The 25,863-nt window shown below is 34.6% G+C and overlaps 1 protein-coding gene across 1 annotated transcript in view; it reads right to left on the reverse strand.

Moving 5' to 3' along the window:
* Positions 1-25,863, reverse strand: part of LRP1B (LDL receptor related protein 1B) — a gene marked incomplete at its 5' end in the record, with an annotated part of 1,526,008 nt that overhangs the window by 542,884 nt on the left and 957,261 nt on the right. The window contains 3 exon segments of the mRNA XM_057550915.1: positions 8,335-8,466; positions 9,525-9,650; positions 13,849-13,989. Of these exon segments, the coding sequence (XP_057406898.1) occupies positions 8,335-8,466; positions 9,525-9,650; positions 13,849-13,989 (399 nt within the window).

Genomic DNA, 25,863 nt, shown 5'->3' on the forward strand with positions numbered 1-25,863 from the left:
TTTGGGAAATATGTATGTGTGTGTGTGTGTGTGTATATATATATATATATATATATATATATATACACACACACACATATATATACACATATACACACACACACACATACACACACACATATACATGTGTGTGTATATGTATATATGTATGTATAAGTTCAAACCCCAGTTTTGTCCCACTCCATCTGTAAAGCATTTGACAGTTTATTTAGGCTTTATTATTTTTCTCTACTTGGAGCACTTCTCCAGGTATCCAAGGCTTACTATTAATTAGAGTTAAAAACGGATTCAAGACCATGGTCCTGGTTCTTTACATTAATTCATCCTCACTTGGTTTAAACCAGCATACAGAAGCTGTCCATATAGGAGCATCATTAATAATTCAAACTGACAATCAAAATTCACCTCTTAGACACCACTGTATAGGGATAATATCAATAAAAATCTATAATATTGTGATAAGCAGCCTCTAATGTGGCCACCAGTGTTCCTCACCAGCTGGTATTCATTCCCTCCTCTAATCCCTTCCTTTGAGTGTGGGCTAGACCTACTAACTAGCTTCTAATAAACAGAATATACTAAAACGATGAGATATCACTTCTAAGACTGGGTTATAAAAGGTCTGGCTTCCAGTTCCTGTGTGCCCTTTCTCACTCTTTTTTCATTAGCTCTAAGGAAAGCTTGCAGTCATGTTTTGAAATGCCCTGGGGAGAGGACCTCATGACAAGAAACTAAAATAGTCAGTGAGGAGCTGTGACTCTCAGTCAAACACACAAAAGAAAATAATTCCTGCCATCAGCCACATGGATAATTTGGAAGCAGATCCTCCCTAGTTGAGCCTTATGATGAGACCACATATCTGGCCAATACCTTGAAGGCAGCCTCATGAGAGACCTAAGGGAACTCATAGATGCTATAAGATAATATTGCTTTAAGTGGCTAAGTTTTGGTAATTTGTTATACAGCAATAGTTAAATAATATAAACGTAGTGAGATAAATGATTTTCTCTTTCTTCTCATCCTCCTCTTGATGATGATGATTATCATCATCATTACTCTCTCTCAGATGAGGCTGTACCATTAATCTTCTGCCCCTAAGTTTAGCAGGGGCAATTCTACAATTGTTGACCATATTATCATCATTCCCCCAAACGCTGGGCGCTGATATTGCCTATTAATTATCTTTCCCAATCATAAGTACAATAGAATTAAAATTCTCACTATGAAATTATCAAGGATCTGATGTTGATTACTGCACTATTGGTTATTCAATTCATGGCTTTTGTAAATTGCAAGGGCAAAAATCCAAATGCAAATCTTTAATGCAGAATTTGAGCATCCCAAAGTAACCAACTGTCCTCTGCATGCATATCTCATCCCAAAATCCAGTTTCTTCATTGTTAAAAATACTATCTTCTTCAACAGATTATTCTGATGATTTAAATTGCATAAATATATAAAAGTTTCCAAATATTATTCCTGTAATGTAGTAAGTGCTTAATAAATATTAAGGGTTTTTGTGATGCTATTTTAATTTCTTCCTCTTCCAAACCTCCTCTTCCTAACCCACTCTTGGGTGATCAGTTCCATTTCTAGGCTTTCTACTTTAGCCAAGTCCCTGTTCTAAAAGTAATAAGAAATTTATAGAAATAATTAGTTCTTTTTTCCTTTCAAATCCCCCAAAGGATTCACTTACTACTTATGGCCTCTGGCTAAGAATGAAACCAAATGATAAAAAGAAAGATCGATCCATTCCTTATGACCAGTCCAAAAATCAATTAGATGACTTTTCTTTTCCTCTTTTAACTAGAAAATTGTCTATTTGATAAAAAACTAATGGCCAGCAATCTCAGAAGCTGAATCATAGCTTTTTACTTCTTTTCCAAAAGAAAGGGTATCAGAAAGAAAAATAAATTAGTATGCCCTTGGTTTTCTTAAAATAGGGGAAATACACTTTTTCAAGGTTAAAGTTACACTTTACAATATTAATGGTATCAATGTACCTAAGCTAAAGGAGACCTCCACATTATCATTTGCATATCCAATTTCCACAAATAAATAGATACCAATCTATTGTCTAATAGAGTATGAAATAATTTGAAAAACATCCAAAAGATTGACCTATCCATAAAAATATTTTCTTCACATGTCTTTAATGGTTCTTTAGTTGGATTTACAGTGTTGGGTTGAGATACTGTGCTTCATTCAAACATACTAGTAAGATAACTTGTCAATCTCTTAGCAGCTTTTTTTTTTTTAATTATTTATTTATTTATTTATTTATGGCTGTGTTGGGTCTTCATTTCTGTGCGAGGGCTTTCTCTAGCTGTGGCAAGCGGGGGCCACTCTTCATCGCGGTGCGCGGGCCTCTCACTGTTGTGGCCTCTCTTGTTGCGGAGCACAGGCTCCAGACGCGCAGGCTCAGTAATTGTGGCTCACGGGCCCAGTTGCTCCGCGGCATGTGGGATCTTCCCGGACCAGGGCTCGAACCCGTGTCCCCTGCATTGGCAGGCGGATTCTCAACCACTGCGCCACCAGGGAAGCCCTCTTAGCAGCTCTTAATAATTTACTATGGATAAGTGTAACCAGGCCTTTTGAGAATAGGGTTCTAGGTAACTCAATTTTGATAAGGAGAAGAGTAGAGAAAGACATCAGAGTATCAGATATAAATGTATAAGAGATTCCTGAGCTGAAAATCATGAGCAGCTAGAAAGAAATACAGCAGAATAGAGTGACTCAGGAGAGGGAAAAAGAAAGTTGCCCAAACAGACTGGATGTACTTCATGTGAATAAGTACAAAGCTGGTGTTGGGACCTTTCATTTTCATGAGAAGTGCTAACTGCCTGAGAAAGAAGTTTCAAGAGACTTCATGATTCTTTCAATAACAGAGAGAATAATATATCCCAAATAAGTTGACCAAAGTTTTCATGATAGTAGGTCATCACTGTGCATCTTCTGGAGCTTTTAGTTTCAGGTAACCTATTGAGGAATCCAGATGCCTAACAGAAGCTTGCTTTGTTTTGCTTTGTATTTTATGTTTTGAGTTCAGACATTATCCAAAAAGGATATGTGAAGTATTTCCAATAATTTGTTTGACCTATAATGACTTATTCTATGCGTGGTTATATTTGTTTCCTCATGATGTTGGAAAGTTTTTGTTTTCTTGTAGTAGTTAATACTTTACATCCTGAAAGATTTACTGGACTTGACCATCTACAAATACATACAAACTGTTCTCATGAGTTGAAAATATAGTCTTGAAACAAATTTGAAATGACAACACAAAGTAGTATCCGTTCACTGTCACAAGAACAGAAAGAAATTGAACCAGCCCTAAAAATTCACTTTGTAGCCAAGGAAATGGTTTCCATAAAATTGAAAAAATGTCTCAAAGCAACAGTATTGTATTTCTTAAGCTATTGTTGTTACTGACATAAAAAGAATTCTTTCAATAATTCTTCGGCCTTGGGTGGTGACACAGTGGTTATTAGAAAAAAACTGTAAACAGCTCTTTTCTATGCCTCCAGGCATGATAAAAAAGAGACTCTCACTTGAGTGTCACCTGCTTCAATTATTAGATGGGTTTAAAGTAATATGATTCAGTACATAAATCAAAATAAAGCATGATCTTTTACCAGCACAAATTTGCAGAAGTGCAATGTAGTTTCATCAAGTAATGCCAACAATGGTCTAAATAAAATTATGTTTAAGTGGTTACAAAGGCAAAATGGCATAGTGTAAAGAATTAAAAGTAGGACACTCCATTACCATACAGCCCTTGATCTCTCTGGGTTCCAGTTTCCTTATCTGTAACATGAGGAAATGCCACTAGATTGTGTCAAATGTTCCTTCTAATTCTAACAATTCAAAGATATATGCAAATGTTGTGGAACTATTGGGGAGAAAATCTTTCATGTAAATAGGTGATATTCAACCGTGTAAATGTGGCAACAGTATTTTGTCACATATTCTCCTTCAGGGTTGTTGCAGTTTTTTTTCAATAGACTATTTTTTACAGCAGTTTTAGATTCACAGCAAATTTGAGCAGGGGTCCCCATATACCCTTTCCTTTCCTACACTCACAGCCTCCTCCACTATCAACATCTCATACCAGCGTGGTACATTTGTTACAAGTAATGAACCTACACTGACATGTCCATAGTTTATATTAGGATCTATAGTTTACATTAGGGTTGAGTCTTAGTGTTTTACATTCTATGGATTTTAACAGATGTGTAATGTTAAATGTTCCTTCAATTTTTGTATTGTCTTAATAGCCAGATCACTGTGTGATGCTGTAAAAAGGCATTAGAATATTCCCCATAGTGAGTGTAAAGCAATGACATCCAAATAATGGTACTTTGATGCTCTCTTTAAAAAAGAAAAAAAGATTCCCATAGATTATCCATTCATGCATTACCTCAGAAACTATTCCTAGTTTATCTTTGTCCCCCATAGCAACTTAGCTGTGATGTACTACTCCTAGCAGATAGTAATCAACATTTGTTAACATTGAGTTGGATAACTCCAATTTGAACAAAAGAGATGAAAGATGAAAAAAGAATATTAGCTGGAAAAGTTCAGTCAATCACCATTCTCTGAGTAGAATTTCCTCTAGTTAAGTAATATCCTATTATGTGATTATTGTGAAAAAGTCATAAACACCCCCAAGGTGTGGGTGGGGGAACTGAATAGAGCGTTACTCACTGGAGATCACATTACTAACTGGAGCAGTGAGCTTTATTTTGAAGGCTTTTCCCCTAACTAAAATATATCTTTTAAAACATCAAATGCAGTATTCATTCATCAGGAGGAATATCACCCAGCAGGCCAGGATTTTCAAAGCTTAATATTTTTTTTTCCAGTGGAATGGGACTTTTCCAGTGAAGTGATAAGAAAACATTGAACATTTAAAAAGAGCCACAGGGTCTTCTTTCTTCTGTGGATAGTATCCAGAATTGCTTCATCTGGTGAAAGAAATCCTTTCACTGCAGAAAACTTTAATTCATTACAACCAAAGCCCAGCAAGATTCAGATATGTTAATCCTTGTGAAATGTACAGGTTTGAGCATATATTTATCCCTGAGAATTGTGGTAGTGAATTGGTATTACATAAATTACGATAGTTATACTTAACAAGTGATCCTCCTTCACACCATTTCCTTATTATGTTTAGAATAAGGGGCAACTGTGCTCTTTCATTTTGTCATCCTTACCTTTGATTGATCCTAAAAGTAGAGATTATGTCCTGAAGTGAATGCAGTTAATGAAAGAAGAGGAAATAGAATGTCTGCAAAGGGAGCTAGTAGAGGAAGAACCTATAATCAGGTTATAAAGGTCTTGATAAAAATAATAGGGGGTGATGTATCAAAAATTTTATCTATCTCTCTGGAGCAATTCAGTTATTTTCCTTTCTTCCTCCCTAAAGCAGCTTCATTCAACCAAGTCACAGAACTTGTATGTTGTCTACAATGCTATTATGAATCAAGTTGCTGACATTCTTATGCTCACATATTTTCATAAAATGCAATTATTAAAAGATCAGACAGTATAGAGATGGAAGCACAAATGTACGTGGAGACATGGTTGAAAACTCTTGATACTACTGCCAGCACCACCATCATCATTAGTGTTTCAGTTCGTTTACTGTCTGCTAGCCTCCTAGGTTTACATTTAATGACTTCAAATAGCTGGTGATGTTACTTAATCTTTAAATATCTGCTCTACAGACTATTCATTATCATCATTAGTAGTAAGTTCATTTTCACTAGAGGCGTTTACTAATGTACTCTTTCTGTCCTCAAGAAGTTAAGAAACAACTATACCCTATGCAGATAACTGAATAGAAAAAATACTATCAGTCAAAGAACAGAAAACAAAATCTTTGCTAACTGAGAGCTTAAACATAGCTTGCAGAATATGTTTGTAAATATATATCACATATGCTAATTTCTACAATTTATTACTTTCCATTATTAGGTGTTGTTACTATTTTCTGAGCACTCATGTATATCAAGCACTGTGCTAAACATTTACAGACATCGATCTAAATATCCCCAAAAGTGAGGAAACTGAGCCTCAGAAAAATTAACTAATTTATCCAAGGTCATAGAACTAGTAAGTGGTTAAACTGGTTTTAGAATCCAAGTTGTCTGTTGCAAAAGTCTGGTCTCTTCCCACCGTATGTTTTACTGGCCCCTAGGTCTCTGGCCCTCTTAGATTTCAAAGCAAGTTTTATCTTGCTATTTTCTGATTAACAGTAGAAATTTTAATAGACTCAAACATTCTAATTTCACATGACTATTCCATATGCCTATATCCTTTTGCATTTAGAAGAAATTGATTTTCCAAAAATAATTCCTTTCTAGGAATGTAATTTTAAAATATAACAGGTATAATACGAAGAATACAAAGTTTTAACTAATAAGTAGTAATTGCTCTATGGAAAAACTATTTTGATACAAAATATGTTTGTTATAAAATATTAGTAATTACTAAGGATTTAGAAACAGGGAGAGTACTATTCTTTGCAAATATAATTATCTGCTCTCATGGCACATTATATGAAACTTAACCATTTCAGGGCCAACATACAAACCTTGGAGAGTGAATTCAACTCATACAAATAATCAGTTTGCCCTTAAGGAACAAGAGATTTACAAATGATCTAATCAGGACATTTGACCAAATGGCTTATTTGATATTTGTATTTGGAAATTTATCAAATACTTTCAAAAATCATTATGGAACCTTTAAAAGAATCAACTATGTGATACCGGCTAAAACAAGGGACTGTGTGTACTTAGTAAAAATATATACACATATATAAATACACCCTTTTCAAGAAGTTCAAGTTTTTCTTAGTTTTGCACCTATTAAATCCTATATAATAAAATTCTACAGAATAACATGTACGTGAATAAGAGGCAGGGTGGATTACGCATGGTAGGGTAGTGAGCCTTCCACAAAAAATGAGGTTGGATCAAAGAGCCTTGTTTGATCAAAAATCACACTGATTTTGGCAAAATTTACATAATGCTCAATAAAATATGTTATATTTGTTCTATATTTCCTTTCAGAAAAAGCCATTTTAAAAAACATAGGAAATTTGCCTCTTTGTGATTCCAAATATTCGGTGCAAATAATTTTCTTAAGAAAAGTCATCTTTGAACCATTTGTAAAAATCCCCAGTAATTCACTAATTTGTAGCCAAAAATTCATTAACACGTGATTGAACAAAATTTGTTAGAGGCGAGGGAAGTAATAGACTTACTACCAGAAGCCCATGTGCTGCTGCTTAAAGATTTTTTTAAAGATTATAGATCAAAGAACTATTTCTTTAACATTTGATAAAACTCTCTTTACATATATAAAAAATATACTGGGAACATGCAGTACATCTTCAACACCAAAACATTAACTCAGGAAGCATATGATTTAGTTGGATGAGAGATGGAGAAATTTGTTTTTATGAATTTAATCCTTCAAGTGTAGAATAATAAATATGAATAATAATGAAAGAAGTATACCCAATGCTTATGCTATATCTGAATTTAGCAATTAGAACAAAAATTTATTTCCTTCAATAAATTTAACAGTTTCTACCATCAATTCCCAATCACACAAATTCTTTTTTTTTTTAGCCTTGCCGTGCAGTTTGTGGAATCTCAGTTCTCCAACCAAGGACTGAACCTGGGCCATGGCAGTGAAAGCACTGAATCCTAACCACTAGACCACCAGGGAACTCCCCACAAATCACACATTTGTGTTAGCCACAAAAAAACGATAGTGTCCAATCTGCTTTCTTTCACTGTTTGCTAAAACAAGAAGATAAGGTAAAATCTGACTCTGAAATAATAGCTACTGTATTCAAAAGTAATATAGAATGGTTTAGCATTTATAATTGTTTCCATTATTTGGATTTCATTTGCTATTACCTGTATTAGAATAGATAACCACATCCTGGAAAATATTTTAAATAAGATTATGTTTAAGTAAATAATAAATCAAAATGCTTTATTTTTAATATTTATAGTTGTATTAACGTAAAAGTGTCATTTGAAAGATAGAAATAAAAATGAAGCAACCAAATGCCAATCATGGCATTTTAATGTACTTGCAATTCAAATGTTATATGTTAGAAAAATTCTGCTTCATTTTTTTCAGACAAAACATATTTACAACAATTTGTGTTAGGCTTAAAAATTCATTTCTGATTTGCTTTCTTATTCCTTATCTTGACTATCAGAGTACAGATGGAAAGGTTATATTTCCATCACGTTTAATAAATCAAGTGAAAGCATTATACATAAATTATGAATAAAAGCTATTTACCTGCATGGAAATCTATTCCCACAGCAAATGAAGTTCCTGATATAGGCATCAAGGCATCCATTTTGTCACTTGGTTCCAGAGGTATTCCCCTGATTCCTTCATGAACAGAGTACATAAGAAATGACTCTATACCTAAATTTAAAAGGAAACAAAAACAAAAGGAATATATAACATTAAAATCATTCCATTAGCAGGACGTGGGTATCAAGATGGCAGAGTAGAAAGACCCCAAACTCACCTCCTCCCATGGGCATGCCAAAATTACAACTACTTACAGAGCAACTATCTATGAGAACAATCTGAAGATTAGCAGAAAAGGTTTTCCACACCTACAGATATAAAGGAGCCACAATGACATGGGTAGGAGGGGCAGAGACATGGTCTAGTCAGGACACAAACACACCCCCAGGTCAGTGACCCACAAACAGGAGAGAAGTCACAACCACAGAGGTCCTCTCTGAGGAGTGAGGGGTCTGAGCCCCACACAGGGATCCCCAGCCCGAGGATCCTGCACTGGAAAGACAAGCCCCCAGAAAGTTGGGCTTTGAAAATGAGCTGGACTTGTTTCGGAGAGACATATTGGAAACAGAGGCTTCTCTCTTAAAGAGTGCACACAAAATCTCACATATTCCAAGTCCCAGCACAGAGACAATAGTTGGAAAGGTGCCCGGGTCAGATCCACTTGCTGATCTTGGAGAGCCTTCTGGAGAGGCAAGAGGCAATTGGGAAGCCCCCTGGGGACTGACATGCTGGCAGCAGCCACTTTTGGGATCTTGGGATGCTTTTCAAACTAGCCCAAAAAAATTCAAGAGGAAGAACACCTCCAAATTCATTCTATGGGGACAGCATCACCCTAATTCCAAAACCAGACAAAGATGCCACAAGAAAATAAAACAACAGGCCAATATCACTGATGAACATAGAGGTGAAAATCCTCAACAAATATTAGCAAACTGACTTAACAATACATTAAAAGGATCATACATGATGATCAAATGTTATTTCTGCCACAGATGCAAGGATGGTTCAATATCCGTAAACCAATCAATCTGTTACACCACACTAACAAAATAAAGGATAAAAAATTATATGATAATCTCAACAGACACAGATAAAGCTGACTTTGGTTGCCTAAAATCTGTACGGATGAAGTAAATGCATCAGAACTAAGATTTTTCAAAACCTCATACCTCGACATGACATGCGGTTCTTTTGGAGATAATATCCAACTGTACACATGCAAGTCCTTGTAGTTTCAGATGTTGGTAAACAAAGCTGAGAACATCCACCATTATTTAGTTGGCAGGAATTGCTGCCTGCAAAGTAGGAAAACAAACAAAAGAAACATAAAAATCAAAAAAACTAAAGAAAGTATAATTCAATATCAGTAATTTGAAGAAATATTTATGCTATTATTGATTTATAAATGCAGCTGTTTCGTATTGGTTAGTATCATATTTTATTCCCTCAAATAATTTGAAGTAGCAAATTATGGTTGAAGTTTCTCCTTCCAAAAAAGCACTGCATAGTGATTACAGACAACAGTACTATACTCAATTTATAGAATCAATTTAACTTTGAATACAATTTGAATACAATTCAAAGTTGCTAAGAGATTAGATCTTAATTGTTCCCACCACAAAAAAGAAATGATAATTATGTGATGTAACAGCTAGCACTATGGTGGTAATCATAATGCCATATATTAAGTATCAAATCAACACATTATACATCTTAACCAACATTATCTGTCAATTATATCTCAATAAAAATACATTTACAATAAATAAATAATTTTTTTGTAAAGTAAGATACATGAGAGGATTCATAGTTATAGAAGAGCAAAAGGAAATTGGTGTGCCGTGAATATGGTCATAGATCTTTGTAATATTTTAAGATCACAGAAACAAGGAAATCTCTTTTCTGACTTCTAAATTTCACTTCAACTCTACAGTTACTTCCTTTTCAAGAATACTTTATCCAAATGTATCAAATAAATAGTTGTTAATTTATATTACTGACTCAACTCAAAGATTATACCATTGAAAGTAAGGAGGTACATATATACATATATGTATAATTGATTTTTTAAAAGCAAGGAACTAAAATTTGCCATTCCAAGGAACGTAATTCTTCCAAAATAGATTTAAAACACACCCATAAGAGTTATCTAATTAACTGGCATATTAATTTTCCTTATTCCTGTGAGGTAGCAATGACAAATATTAGGTAATCACAGGTCGGAATTCTATAAAGATGGTCCATTAAATTTACTAGGCCCAATGTGCTAATTAAAGCTGGTAACATAAAGTTAAGTAATTTACAATCTTATCCATCAAGTTCATTAAATATCCCAGTTTTACAACATTTTTATTATTCTAGGACATGCAATGCCATTTACTGGATGTTCAAACTCTGATATGAAGTACACTAAATCCAGTGAGAATTACAAAGCATTATGAAAGCTATATATCAATAGTGCTCTATGGAAAATTCAAAATACCAATGCAGCTCATTATTTCTAATCTCCTGAATTCAAGATAGTCTGATGGGATTTAATTGTTCAATCAAACCTGTCACAAGTTCTGTCATTTTTGAAGTGTGAAATAGTCTCAACTGGGGAGATTTCTCAACAGGAGATGTACCACATTCTCTGCTCATTTCTTATACCTGGCAGTTGCTCTTATGTAGGTCCACATACTAGGATTTGAGTTGCCCTGAACTTCTGAAATGATTACCTTTATCTCATATATAAACTAATGGAGATTCATTGATTTATTCCCTTTTTTCCAAGCTGACTTACAATACTAAGATGAATTTTCAGCTCTATGATTATTTTAATAATGAGACAATTGTATTTATGGATCTACAGTAATTCCATACTGACCATGTACATATTTCATTTTAGAGAAAGCATGTGAATGTACATTAATGCAATGCCAATCTATAGAGATACACATTTGGATATAAATTTACTTCAACTACCACTAAAGACTGGAAGGCTGGGAAGAGATTGACAAGTGATACTTGTCTATAAAGTTTGGAAAAACACCAAACAGAGAGTAGGGGAAACAAGTGAATTGAAGAAGTAAAGAAAAATGGATTAGAGTTGATTTATAAAAACAAGAGAAAATGAGGTGTTATATAACCTTGATAATATCCAAAATATGTGAAAAAAGAAGAAAAAGAGATCCTGGGACTGTGCATTTTTAAACATAATAGTAATAAGTATTTTTTATAAATAATAAAATTAACTATGTTAATGTTGTACAACAATAACACAATCCATGTATCATTTGTTTAGTCTCTAAGGGAAAATGGTGGAGAAAGAGAAAAGGCAAAAAAAATAAAACATCATTATTTTAATAAGTATCTTTGCCTATTAAATATAGATTTGATGTAGGAAAAATATAGAGAGATTTTTAAAGTAATAATTTAGGTAGTGAATATCTAGCAGGTTAGAAATACTGGTTTGGCTTAATATTTTGTAATGATATTGATGTTCAAACCTCATTCCTAAATTCTCTAGTGGAAATAGAAAGTCCACTTGACTAACGAGAAGTCTCAGCTCTCCAGTGATCTGTGTCAAAAATGATAAATGAAGTAGCTAATTGTACTTTGAAATCCAAAGTGGTAGTAATGCTAACACCTTAAATAGTCCTAAATTGCTCATATTTCATACTAATGAAGCTTTTAAGCTACCTGCTGTGATTCTGTTAATGGGACTGTCTTTAATACAGATGCTTTTATCAACATATTCTTCCAGTAAAAACAGTATTTTCACTGCATTTTAAGCTTAGTCATATTATACCATAAATTTCTAAGTGCTAGAGGGCCCTGTCAGTTTGGTAATACTTTCACAGTGCATAGAAGCTACAACTCTACCTATAGAATCAAATCCTTAAAAGATGAGGGGGATCTTGTTAAAATGAACAATGTGAGACAAGCATAATACAATGAATTTTTCTTCCAAGAAACTATTGGAACTGTACCTACAGAAATTCAATGTATTATATTAATTTACAGTTTCAAAGTATGTGTTTGTTCACATTTTGAAGGAATAAATATAGATTTTTAAAAAATGTTTGGAAATCTCTCTCTCTAATTTGTATTTTATAATGTGTGTTTTCAGATATAATCTCATTCAATACAGACTATGAACTAAAGTTTATCATAGTACTGTAAGTTTTTACACTTAACAGATTGTATTGAAATCCACAAAAGTACCATGATATTTTATTTATTGAGTGCCAGTATTTTATTCCCAGTTAAATAATCTATTTTCCATGACTTGAATGCCAGTAAAATTATTTATTTTGATACAGAAAATTTTCTATTAAATAATTCCTAGTGAAAACACTCCTGTCCATTATTATAGACAATGACCAAAAAAAAATATATCAGAGAATAAATACAGATTTTGTGCCTAAGAGTTTGGGTGTCAATGTCTTCTCAACCATGAACGGATCCGAGTAATCAGTTCAGATGGTTTTACAAAGCAATTCTTTTCTCTTAAAAATATTTTTTTCCTGAAAAAGAAATATTTCCTGCTGCTCCTGGTAAGAAAGGATTCCAGACCAAAATTTGACCCATGCTTTTTTCAGAAAAGGTAGCCATGAATCTGGTCTCCACTTTGTCTCCGGCTGTGCAGGAATGGCTCTCAATTGGTGTCTCCAGTAAATTCTGCCTGCTTGATTGCTGTCACCTGTCTTCAGAATTAGTGATCCCTTTGGTTCACTATTCTTATCTCTACTCTTATTTGCTTTGATCTACATGCCCAAATCCTTTAGATAAAAATCGTTTTAAGTTTTCTTGATATTTTTTTCCTAAGCAGAAAAATATATGAAGAAAAGGATTTCATGGCAGAGATTTAAGTAAGATAGTAGAATATAGAAGAATATTTTTTCTAGGAAGGGAGTTCTGCTAATGTCATGGATCATGAACCAAAAACTAAGAAAAGACTAGCAGGTGTAGGGCTGTACTGGCTGGCATTTCTAATCTTGGGCAATGTGACAAGTCCACCTATGTAAACCATCTATCTCTTAGTTCTCTCACTCCATTTCACTGCACACCATTTGGACAAGCAAAAACAAAAAAGCAAAATGCTTAGAGCCAAACAAAGTAGTGCTTTTGGTTATGAAATTCTTGTATCAACATAGTCCATTTGAAGTCCCCTAGTTCATTCAGTTTCTGGGCATAATTATACATTGAATATATTTTACTGGGATTTTTTTCTTATTCTTATACTTTTAAATCAAGAACTGAATAAGACCTCTTTGAAGACCTGACAAATTAAGATTCCTTGGTCAGCTTTGCTAATGTTTTGAAAGCTCATTATATACCTTATGCTAAAGGCATTCCCTCTACAGTATTAAGCAGCATTTGCCACCCCCCCTTTTTTTTTTTACTAGAAGAAAAATAGGGAACTTCAATTTTTGACTTGAGAAAATAATATGAAAAAAGAGAACATTATATATTCAAAAGGCGGCACAAATGCATTACCGTGTGACTTACCTTCCTGTGCTTCTTTATCATACACTTTCATATGAACGACCCCAGAAGTCTTATTTCTTAGAACAGTGGGGTTTCTTCCATCTCTTTTGCTGCAGGTTCCCAGCTGAGCTAAGTTTTGGTCTGCCCACCACAGTTTCTTATCTATAAAAATGAAAAGATTTTTTTTTTATGAAAAAGATAATCATCTTATTAAATAATAATAAAGAACTATTAAACTCTAGTGCTTTCTGATTTCTTTTGTTAAATTCCCAAACCCTGTTTCTATGGGAAACAGCAAAATCATTTTTACTTTTTTTTTTTTAATTTTTAAATTTAATTGTATTTATTTTTTTATACAGCAGGTGCTTATTAGTCATCAATTTTATACACATCAGTGTATAATGTCAATCTCAACCGCCCAATTCATCACACCACCATCCCCACACCCCAGCGGCTTTCCCCCCTTGGTGTCCATAAGTTTGTTTTCTACATCTGTCTCAACTTCTGTCCTGCAAACTGGTTCATCTGTTCCATTTTTCTAGGTTCCACATACATGCGTTAAAATACGATATTTGTTTACCTCTTTCTGACTTACTTCACTCTGTATGACAGTCTCTAGATCCATCAACGTCTCAACAAATGACCCAAATTTCGTTCCTTTTTATGGCTGAATAATATTCCATTATATATATGTACCACATCTTCTTTATCCATTCGTCTGTTGATGGGCATTTAGGTTGCTTCCATGACCTGGCTATTGTAAATAGTGCTGCAATGAACATTCAGGTGCATGTGTCTTTTTGAATTATGGTTTTCTCTGGGTATATGCCCAGTAGTGGGCTTGCTGAGTCATATGGTAATTCTATTTTTAGTTTTTTAAGGAACCTCCACACTGTTCTCCATAGTGGCTGTATCAATTTACATTCCCAGCAACAGTGCAAGAGGGTTCCCTTTTCTCCACACCCTCTCCAGCATTTGTTGTTTGCAGATTTTCTGATGATGCCCATTCTAACTGGTGTGAGGTGATACCTCATTGCAGTTTTGATTTGCATTTCTCTAATAATTAGTGATGTTGAGCAGCTTTTCATGTGCCTCTTGGCCATCTGTAGGTCTTCTTTGGAGAAATGTCTATTTAGGTCTTCTGCCCATTTTTGGATTCGGTTGTTTGTTTCTTTAATATTGAGTTGCATGAGCTGTTTATATAGTTTGGAGATTAATCCTTTGTCCATTGATTCGTTTGCAAATATTTTCTCCCATTCTGAGGGTTGTCTTTTCGTTTTGTTTATGGTTTCCTTTGCTGTGCAAAAGCTTTGAAGTTTCATTAGGTCCCATTTGTTAATTTTTGTTTTTATTTCCATTACTCTAGGAGGTGGATCAAAAAAGATCTTGCTGTGATTTATGTCAAAGGGTGTTCTTCCTATGTTTTCCTCTAAGAGTTTTATAGTGTCTGGTCTTATATTTAGGTCTCTAATCCATTTTGAGTTTATTTTTGTGTATGGTGTTAGGGAGTGTTCTAATTTCATTCTTTTACATGTAGCTGTCCAGTTTTCCCTGCACCACTTATTGAAGAGACTGTCTTTTCTCCATTGTATATCCTTGCCTCCTTTGTCGTAGATTAGTTGACCATAGGTGTGTGGGTTTATCTCTGGGCTTTCTATCTTGTTCCATTGATTTATGTTTCTGTTTTAGTGCCAGTACTATATTGTCTTGATTACTAGAGGTTTGTAGTATAGTCTGAAGTCAGGGAGTCTGATTCCTCCAGCTCCGTTTTTTTCCCTGAAGACTGCTTTGGCTATTCAGGGTCTTTCGTGTCTCCATACAAATTTTAAGATTTTTTGTTCTAGTTCTGTATAAAATGCCACTGGTAATTTGATAGAGATTGCATTGAATCTGTAGATCGCTTTGGGTAGTATAGTCATTTTCACAATATTGATTCTTCCAATCCAAGAACATGGTATATCTCTCCACCTGTTGGTATCATCTTTAATTTCTTTCATCAGTGTCTTATAGTTTTCTGCATACAGGTCTTTTGTCTCCCTAGGTAGGTTTATTCCTAGGTATTTTATTCTTTTGGTTGCAATGGTAAATGGGAGTATTTCCTTAATTTCTCTTTCAGATTTTTCATCATTACTGTATAAGAATGCAAGAGATTTCTGTGCATTAATTTTGTATCCTGCAACTTTACCAAATTCATTGATTAGCTCTAGTAGTTTTCTGGTAGCTTTTTTAGGATTCTCTATGTATAGTATCATGTCATCTGCAAACAGTGACAGTTTTACTTCTTCTTTTCCAATTTGGATTCCTTTTATTTATTTTTTTCTTCTCTGACTGTCGTGGCTAGGACTTCCAAAACTGTGTTGAATAATAGTGGTGAGAGTGGACATCCTTGTCTTGTTCCTGATCTTAGAGGAAATGCTTTCAGTTTTTCACCATTGAGAATGATGTTTGCTGTGGGTTTGTCATATATGGCCTTTATTATGTTGAGGTAGGTTCCCTCTATGCCCACTTTCTGCAGAGTTTTTATCATAAATGGGTGTTGAATTTTGTCAAAAGCTTTTTCTGCATCTATTGAGATGATCATATGGTTTTTATTCTTCAATTTGTTAATATGGTGTATCACATTGATTGATTTGCGTATATTGAAGAATCCTTGCATCCCTGTGATAAATCCCACTCGATCATGGTGTATGATCCTTTTAATGTGTTGTTGGATTCTGTTTGCTAGTATTTTGTTGAGGATTTTGCATCTATATTCATCAATGATATTGGTCTGTAATTTTCTTTTTTTGTAGTATCTTTGTCTGGTTTTGGTATCAGGGTGATGGTGGCCTCATAGAATGAGTTTGGGAGTGTTCCTTCCTCTGCAGTTTTTTGGAAGAGTTTGAGAAGGATGGGTGTTAGCTCTTCTCTAGATGTTTGATAGAATTCACCTGTGAAGCCATGTGGTGCTGGACTTTTGTTTGTTGGAAGTTTTTAATCACACTTTCAACTTCATTACTTGTGATTGGTCTGTTCATATTTTCTATTTCTTCCTGGTTCAGTCTTGGAAGGTTATACCTTTCTAAGAATTTGTCCATTTCTTCCAGGTTGTCCATTTTATTGGCATAGAGTTGCTTGTAGTAGTCTCTAAGGATGCTTTGTATTTCTGCGGTGTCTGTTGTAACTTCTCCTTTTTCATTTCTAATTTTATTGATTTGAGTCCTCTCTCTCTTTTTCTTGATGAGTCTGGTTAATGGTATATCAATTTTGTTTATCTTCTCAAAGAACCAGCTTTTAGTTTTATTGATCTTTGCTATTGTATTCAATTTTTCTATTTCATTTATTTCTGCTCTGATCTCTATGATTTCTTTCCTTCTGCTAACCTTGGGTTTTGTTTGTTCTTTTTCTCTAGTTCCTTTAGGTGTAAGGTTAGATTCTTTACTTGAGATTTTTCTTGTTTCTTGAGGTAGGCTTGTATAGCTATAAACTTCCCTCTTAGAACTGCTTTTGCTGCATCCCATAGATTTTGGATCATCATGTTTCCATTGTCATTTTTCTCTAAATATATTTTGATTTCCTCTTTGATTTCTTCAATGATCTCTTGGTTATTTAGTAATGTATTGTTTAGCCTCCATGTGTTTGTGTTTTTTATGTTTTTTCCCGTAATTTATTTCTAATCTCATAGCGTTGTGGTCAGAAAAGATGCTTGATATGATTTCAATTTTCTTAAATTTACTGAGGCTTGATTTGTGACCCAAGATGTGATCTATCCTGGAGAATGTTCCGTGCGCACTTGAGAAGAAAGTGTAATCTGCTGTTTTTGGATGGAATATCCTATAAATATGAATTAAATCTATCTGGTCTATTGTGTCATTTAAAGCTTCTGTTTCCTTATTTATTTTCATTTTGGATGATCTGTCCATTGGTGTAAGTGAGGTGTTAAAGTCCCCCACTATTACTGTGCTACTGTCGATTTCCTCTTTCATAGCTGTTAGCGCTTGCCTTGCCTTATGTATTGAGGTGCTCCTATGTTGGGTGCATATATATTTATAATTGTTATATCTTCTTCTTGGATCATTCCCTTGATCATTATGTAGTGTCCTTCCTTGTCTCTTATAACATTCTTTATTTTAAAGTCTATTTTATTTGATATGAGTATTGCTACTCTGGTTTTCTTTTGATTTCCATTTGCATGGACTATCTTTTTCCATCCCCTCACTTTCAGTCTGTATGTGTCCCTAGGTCTGAAGTGGGTCTCTTGTAGACAGCATATAGATGGGTCTTGTTTTTGTATCCATTCAGAAAGCCTGTGTCTTTTGGTTGGAGCATTTAATCCATTCACGTTTAAGGTAATTATCGATGTGTATGTTCCTATGACCATTTTCTTAATTGTTTTGGGTTTGTTTTTGTAGGTCCTTTTCTTCTCTTGTGTTTCCCACTTAGGGAAGTTCCTTTAGCATTTGTTGTAGAGCTGGTTTGGTGGTGCTGAATTCTCTTAGCTTTTGCTTCTCTGTAAAGCTCTTGATTTCTCCATCGAATCTGAATGAGATCCTCTTAGGCTGTCTTCATTTCTTTTCATTCTTTTTTCTTTATTCTGTTCCGCAGCAGTGAATCCCACCATTCTGTCTTGCAGGTCACTTATCCATTCTTCTGCCTCAATTATTCTGCTATGAATTCCTTCTAGTGTAGTTTTCATTTCAGTTATTGTATTATTCATCTCTGTTTGCTCTTTAATTCTTCTAGGTCTTTGTTAAACGTTTCTTGCATCTTCTTGATCTTTGCCTCCATTCTTTTTCCGAGGTCCTGGATCATCTTCACTATCATTCTGAATTCTTTTTCTGGAAGGTTGCCTGTCTCCACTTCATTTAGTTGTTTTCCTGGGGCTTTATCTTGTTCCTTCATCTGGTACATAGCCCTCTGCCTTTTCATCTTGTCTGTCTTTCTGTGAATGTGGTTTTTGTTCCACAGGCTGCAGGATTGTAGTTCTTCTTGCTTCTGCTGTCTGCCCTCTCTATTTTTACTTTTAAAAATATAAACCATAGTACATTCTATTGTTTAAATTTTCCTCCTCTCTCTCCAATTAGAGATACTTGACTTAACTTTTCTTTTTCTTAAAAAACACATGATATAAATAAAAGTATATTTCAAATTAATATGGAATACAGATTTTATTATTTACAATCTGAACCACGATCATAGTAGTACTGTGCTATATCTCTAAATCAACAGCAAAATCCAACAAGATATCTGAACAACTATAAAAAGGACTGTTCTCTAAGTTTTGTTTAAAGTGTGTAAGCTTTTAATCATTTGCACTCTCCATTACTGGATTCTTCACAGTTATAGTAACATATTTTGTATAGTTTATGCTTCTTTCTCCGAAATTTTATAAATGTGCACTATTAACTTGTATTGAGTGTTCATTTGGTAGCAGAGACTCTGAAATGTGCCACAGATAAAAAATAGTCTGGTAGCCAGTATTCTAGTAAAATTTTACATTTATTATTATATTACGTCAGACTGTCATAGCAAAGCTATAAGGATGCTACCATCATTTTTCATTTCATAGGTGAAGATTCTGAGATTCAAAGAGATTATTTTAATCAAATATACATATATGGCCTGTCTCCAAAACTAGTGTTCTTTCAAAGTCTCCATGCTGAGTGCATTAAAAAATTTAAGGTAATGAAATAATTTCAAACAAAAATCATAATTTTAAAGGTTTTGAACAATTCAGACTTTTCAACAAGCATCTAACTTAATGACAACTGAGACCACATCAACTTCAACCTAGAAGATACACATTAATAATAACCTTCCCTTTCTAAATCTAATTTTGTGCAATGCACAGTTCTAAACACTATAGATTAATTCATTTAGTCTTCACAATTCTATAAGGTAAGTACTACTATTATTAAACCATCTTACAGTTAAGAACACTGAAGCAAAGAGAGGTTAGGTGGTTTTTCCTGGATCACAGAATGAATAGTGGCTCCAGGTTATGAACCAAGCACTGATATTAGAGTCCATGGCATAAATCTCATTTCTACACTGTCTGCTTCCATAGATGGATAGAGTTTAGTCTTCTATCTCTTGACATATAGATATGGAACTTAGATTATGATGGTGAAGTTGAGTAGCTCATTCATTTATGTTTTTATTTACACGCACAAATTTATTTTTAGGAACAGAGAAGTTCCCTGTGAAGAAAAAGGGCAGAGACTTTGTAAGAGACTCTTTTGAAAGATGTATAGTGGACTGAGCACATGTGTTTCCACTTCCGTTTCTTCTACTAACCCACTGCAATAGAAATATGGAAACATAAAACAGAATAAACCTATAATGAATCCACATAATAAACAAGAGAATGACAGGCATATAAACAAAGTGTACAAGATGGTCAGTGTATGGAAACAGGAAAATGGGGAAATAGGCAGATAAAGTTGCAACCTAGAGTGTGATTTTTAAAAGGCTACAGAGGAATGGAAGACATCCCTTTCCACAGAACTCCAGATGACGTTGATTTTAGCTTGGAAATAACAGAGTGAAGTGCAAAGAAAGGTTAAAAATAGGGTGATTAAGTCAAGATATTTTTATATGTAATACTACCTACCACCACACTGTCCCCCACCCTTTGCCCTAAGTTTACAGATGGCTAATGGCTGATAGAAAGTCTCAAATAAATACATAAGCAAAGCTCTTTTTTAAGATAGTCAGTGAAAAATTGGGGATATTAAGGCTGGTGCCCTGCAATAAGGTTCTTTTCATTCTGACCTTTGGGGAACCCAAATCCTGACCTTCTAAAGCAAAACCTGCAAACTCCCTCCTGTAAGACATTTTCATGCCATGCACCTATCTGTGCCTTCAGGAGAAAGCTTCATGTGTTAAATCTCTAAATGTAATGCAGTATGTGTTCAAAGCTATGCAGAGCTCCCAGGAAGAGCTCCCCCTGCAAGGAAGGTACCAAGTGAAAAGAGTTTTATTTTCATAAAGATAAAGGAAACCCAGGATAGATCACCCAGTCCTTTCTTAAATGTCATGGGAAACCGGGATATTCAGTTCAATGAGGAAAACTAGCAGAGTGGAAAGTAAACACTAAGATAAAACATAGAGATGCAAAATGAATAATTCATAAAATATCTTTTAAATCATCATATATTCAAGTACATATCTCATTCTAGAAAAGTTAAAGATTATTTTAAAAAGTAATATTTAGGGCTTCCCTGGTGGCGCAGTGGTTGAGAGTCTGCCTGCCAATGCAGGGGACACGGGTTCGATCCCTGGTCTGGGAAGATCCCACATGCCGCGGAGCAGCTGGGCCCGTGAGCCACAACTACTGAGCCTGCGCGTCTGGAGCCTGTGCTCTGCAACAAGAGAGGCCGCGATAGTGAGAGGTCCGCGCACGGCGATGAAGAGTGGCCCCTGCTTGCCACAACTAGAGAAAGCCCTCGCACAGAAACGAAGTACCAACACAGCCAAAATAAATAAATAAATAAATAAATACATAATTAAAAAAAAAAAAAAAAAGTAATATTTAGAGAATAAAACAGGACTCAGAGATTAAAAAGTATGTCTAAATAAAAATATTTTTAATAGAATGTCTAGAAAATGTGGTTGAGGAAATCTTCCATAATAAAGAAGAAAAAGACAAACAGAAAATACGATAGAAAAGGAAAGAAATAAAATATCAGTCTAAAAAGTCCAAAAGCTGTACTTGGAATCATTGGATTCTTCACTTCTATGCAGTCACAGGAAAAAAAAAAGAAGAAAAATTCCAGTTTTACTTAAAAATGTCCTTAATTGACCAGTAAAAAGTATCAATTTTGTTAAATCTTGACTCTTCAGTCCAGGCCTTTTTAATATTCTGAGTGACAAAATCAAGAGTGTGCAGAAAGCACTTCTGGTGCATACTGAAGTATGACTGTGTGGAACAAATGTACTTATGAGATGGTTTGAACTGCAGGAAGAATGTGCTAATTTTTTCACAGAATATCATTTTATCCTTGAAAGAATGTCTGACAATCTATGGCTATTCAGACTTAGGTATTTGGCAGATATTTTCTCAAAAAAAAAAAAAAATGATGGAGAACAAAGTTAGAAGACTGACAATACCAAACTTTGAGACTTATTATAAAGCTACAGTAATTGAGACAGTGTGGTATTGTTGAAAGAATAAGTTCTCTTTCTTTATAGAGCCTATGCTCTAGTGAGGGAGACAGACAAGAAATAAACAAATAGAAAAGACATCATTAAAATTCCTATAAATCAACAGCAAATAAATAAATAACTTGATTGAAATTGGACAAAGGACTTAAATAATCATTTCTCCAAAGAAGACATGCAAACAGCCAACAGGTATATGAAACAGGTATATAAAAAGAAGCTGAACATCATTAATCATCAGAGAAATGCAAATCAAAACCACAATGAGATATCACCTCACACCTGGCTATCATAAAAAAAAACCCAAAAAACAAACAAAACAAAAAACATAACAATGCTGGCAAGGATGCAAGGATGCGGAGAAATTGAAACTCTTGTACACTGTTGCTAGGAATGTAAAATGGCACAGCCATTATTGAAAATAGTATGGAGATTACTCAAAAAATTAAAAATAGACTACAATATGACCTAGCAATTCCAGTTTTGGGTATATGTACAAAATAATTGAAGTCAAAATCTTGAAGAGATATTAACACTCCAATGTTCACTGCAGCATTATTCATAATAGCAAAGGTATGGAAACAACCTAAATGTCCATCAAAAGATGAATGGATCAATAAAATGTGGTAGGTATATACAATGGAATATCATTCAGCCTTAAAAAAGAGGAAAATATTCTGGTGGGGGATGCTGATAACAGGCAAGGCTACACATGCGTAGGGATAGGGGAATGTAGGAAATCTCTGCATTTTTGTGTCAATTTTGCTGTGAACCTAAAACTGCTCTAACAAAATAAAGTCTTCTACAAAAAGGGAATTTTGCCGTATGCAACAACATGGATGAACCTTGAGGAAATGATGGTAAGATCAGCCTCAGCCAGTTGCAGAAGGATAACTATTGTATGATTCCACTCACATGAGGTATCTAAAATAGTCAAACTCATAGTAACAGAGAGTAGAATAGTGGTTGCCAGGGCCTGAGGGAGGGGGGAAAATGGGGGAGTTGCTGTCCAGCAGGTATAAAGTTTCAGTTATAGAAAATGAATAAGTTCTAGAGATCTGCTGTACAACATTGTGCCTACCACTAATGATACTGTATAGTGCACTTAACAATCTGTTAAGAGGATAGATCTCTTGGCAAGTGTTCTTACCACAATAAAAGAAAGTAAGATAAGAAATAACTGAAGACTGCCATTAGTCCTATAAAGAAAACAGGCACAGTTTCATTTTTTAGTTTCCCTACCTTTGTCTGCATATAACTCCATTCTACTCACCCTTCATTGTACAAGTCTAAACCCACCCTCAGTGAAATACTTCAAACTAGCACATCCCACATTGACTCTTCCTTCTCACTGATTCTAAAGCCTCTACAGACAGAATCATATGGTTTCATATTAAATCGTTGCTTTTTCTGTTCTTTTCACTTGTACTAATTTTGACTCCTTATCCAGAGATGAAAACTCCTGAAAACAAGGATGCTGTCTTGTACTTCTTCATATGCTTCACAGTGCTTTGCATTCTTTTGAACTGAGCATGATGTAGAAATTACCTAAATACTGTGAAATGACTGGGGAAATAATATCCCTAAAAATATCTCCCATAATAATTCATCACTTAGAAAACATTTAAATAAAGCCATCTCTCCAATTTCCTCTTGATATTATCTTTTAAAAATTTCTCTTTTTAAATATCCTTTTTGAAGGTCCCTCTAACATAAAGAACTTTGGTTTTGACTGTGTAATTATTATTTAGAATCACATTTGTTTCTCTCACTTTTTTTCTCACACTATTATTCATACAAATATACTAGAATCTTCAGAAATTACCAGATTTCAAAAATTGCTTGCTTAAGTTGTATGTAAGTAATTATGAATTTCTCTATTTCACTATTACAGGCTGAACTGTGAACTCCAAAATTCATGTGTTAAAGTTCTAACTGTCAGTACCTCAGACTGGGGCTGTATTTGAACATAAAGTCTTCAAAGAGGTAATTAAGTTAAAATTAGGTTATTAGTGTGGGTCCTAATCCAATATGACTGATGTCCTTATAAAAAGAAAATTAGGACACAGACACACACAGATGGAAGACCCAGGAAGGAGAAGATAGCCATCTACAGGCCACGGAGAGAGGCCTCAGAAGAAATCAACCATGTCCACACCTTGATTTCAGACTTCAAGACTCCAGAACAGTGAGAAAAATTTCTGTTAAGGCACCCAGTCTGTGGGACTTTGTTATGGCAGCCCTAGCAAACGAATACATTTACTAATAGGGATATAGAAGAAATTCATGAGCTATAAAAAAGAATTCATATAAATATCATAAATATAAATTGATTCTACCATACAGTCTCCAAACTCTTTACTCAAAAGAGAAAGAGACAGACAGACAGAGAGAGAAATTAAGAAAGGAAATAAATTTACTGTGACCTACTAAGTTCCAAGGCCTTTGCTAGGCTTTGAACATAAGCACATATGATTGCCTCATCATAAATGAGATGTGATGTGTTAAAACACCTGTCAATAAACAAAATCTATAACTTTAAAAAAAATCCATAAATACAGCAACAAATATCAAAAGAAATAGCCCAAAGAGTTGAGATTGTATCTACTGCCTAGGAATTTGGGTAGGGGAGAATTCTCACTTGTGACTTCAATAACTAAATTTCACCCTAATAGCTCCAAAATCTCTCTCATATCCCTAACTATCCTCTTCATCTTCAGTACATGTATCCTACTACATCGTAGGAATTTCTACCTGACTATAATGAAGTCACTACAAACTTTACATGACCAAAATAAAATCCATTTTATTTTTTCCATGTATGCTTCTTTCCCAATAGATTTCTGTTATGAATTTTTGTGTCCCCTGCTAAATTCATATGTTGAAATCTTACTCCCAAGGTGTGGTGGCTAGGGGGGTGATTAGGTTGTAAGAGTGGAGCCCTCATGAATGGAATTAGTGCCCTTACAGAAGGCACACCCCTGAGAGCTCTTTATCCCTTCTGCTGTGAGACAGTAAGACCAGCTGGCTGTCTGTCAACCAAGAAGCATATTCTCATCAGACACTGAATCTGCTGCCTCCTTGATCTTGGACTTCCCAGCCCTCAGAACATTGAGAAATAAATGTTTGCTATTTAAGCCACCCAACCTATGGTATTTTTGTTATAGCAGCCTGAACTAAGACAGCTTCTGACAGTAAATGGTCCCCAACACAGGCATCAGAGGTAAAAACCAGATAGTCATCTTTTTTTTCCCCTATCACCACCATGGCATTTCCCAGGTGCCTTTCTGATCTGAGCAAGCCCACTTAATTCTTCACTTTATATTCTCAGGAATGTTTTATTTTCCCTCCATTCCCACTAAAACTGCTTAGCTCAGGACCCCATTATTTCTCACTCCCCTGACTATCATTGCTGCGGAAACACTAGAGTGATCTTTCCAAAATGCAAATCTAAGCATGTCACTCTGCCGCTTAAAATTCTCCAATGGCTTGCTTTCCCCTGCCAAACCACTTAGCATGGCACAAAGGCCATCAATGATTTGATGCCTACTTAACTTTCCATCACCAGATCTATTACTGCCCACTATGCACCATGTTCCAGGAATACTGAACTGCAGTCAACTTTCAATTTCCCAAGGATAGATTAACCACGTTATAGAAAAAAAAAAAAAAAAGATAAAAATAAGCCAAAGACAGCTTATTTGTAAAAAAAAAGAAGTAAAACTTGTGAATAAGAGAAAAATCTACATATCAGAATGAGTCTATTACTTATAATTATATAGGAACCATTCCATTTTTACATTGTACCTACTGCAAATCAGGAACGCCCCTCCACCTGGACAGTTAGAGGTGAATATGCTTGCTTACAGCAGTCTGTTAGCCTGTTAACCGCTC

The sequence above is a fragment of the Balaenoptera acutorostrata genome, chromosome 8, assembly GCF_949987535.1.
Source record: "Balaenoptera acutorostrata chromosome 8, mBalAcu1.1, whole genome shotgun sequence".
Lineage (NCBI taxonomy): Eukaryota > Metazoa > Chordata > Mammalia > Artiodactyla > Balaenopteridae > Balaenoptera > Balaenoptera acutorostrata.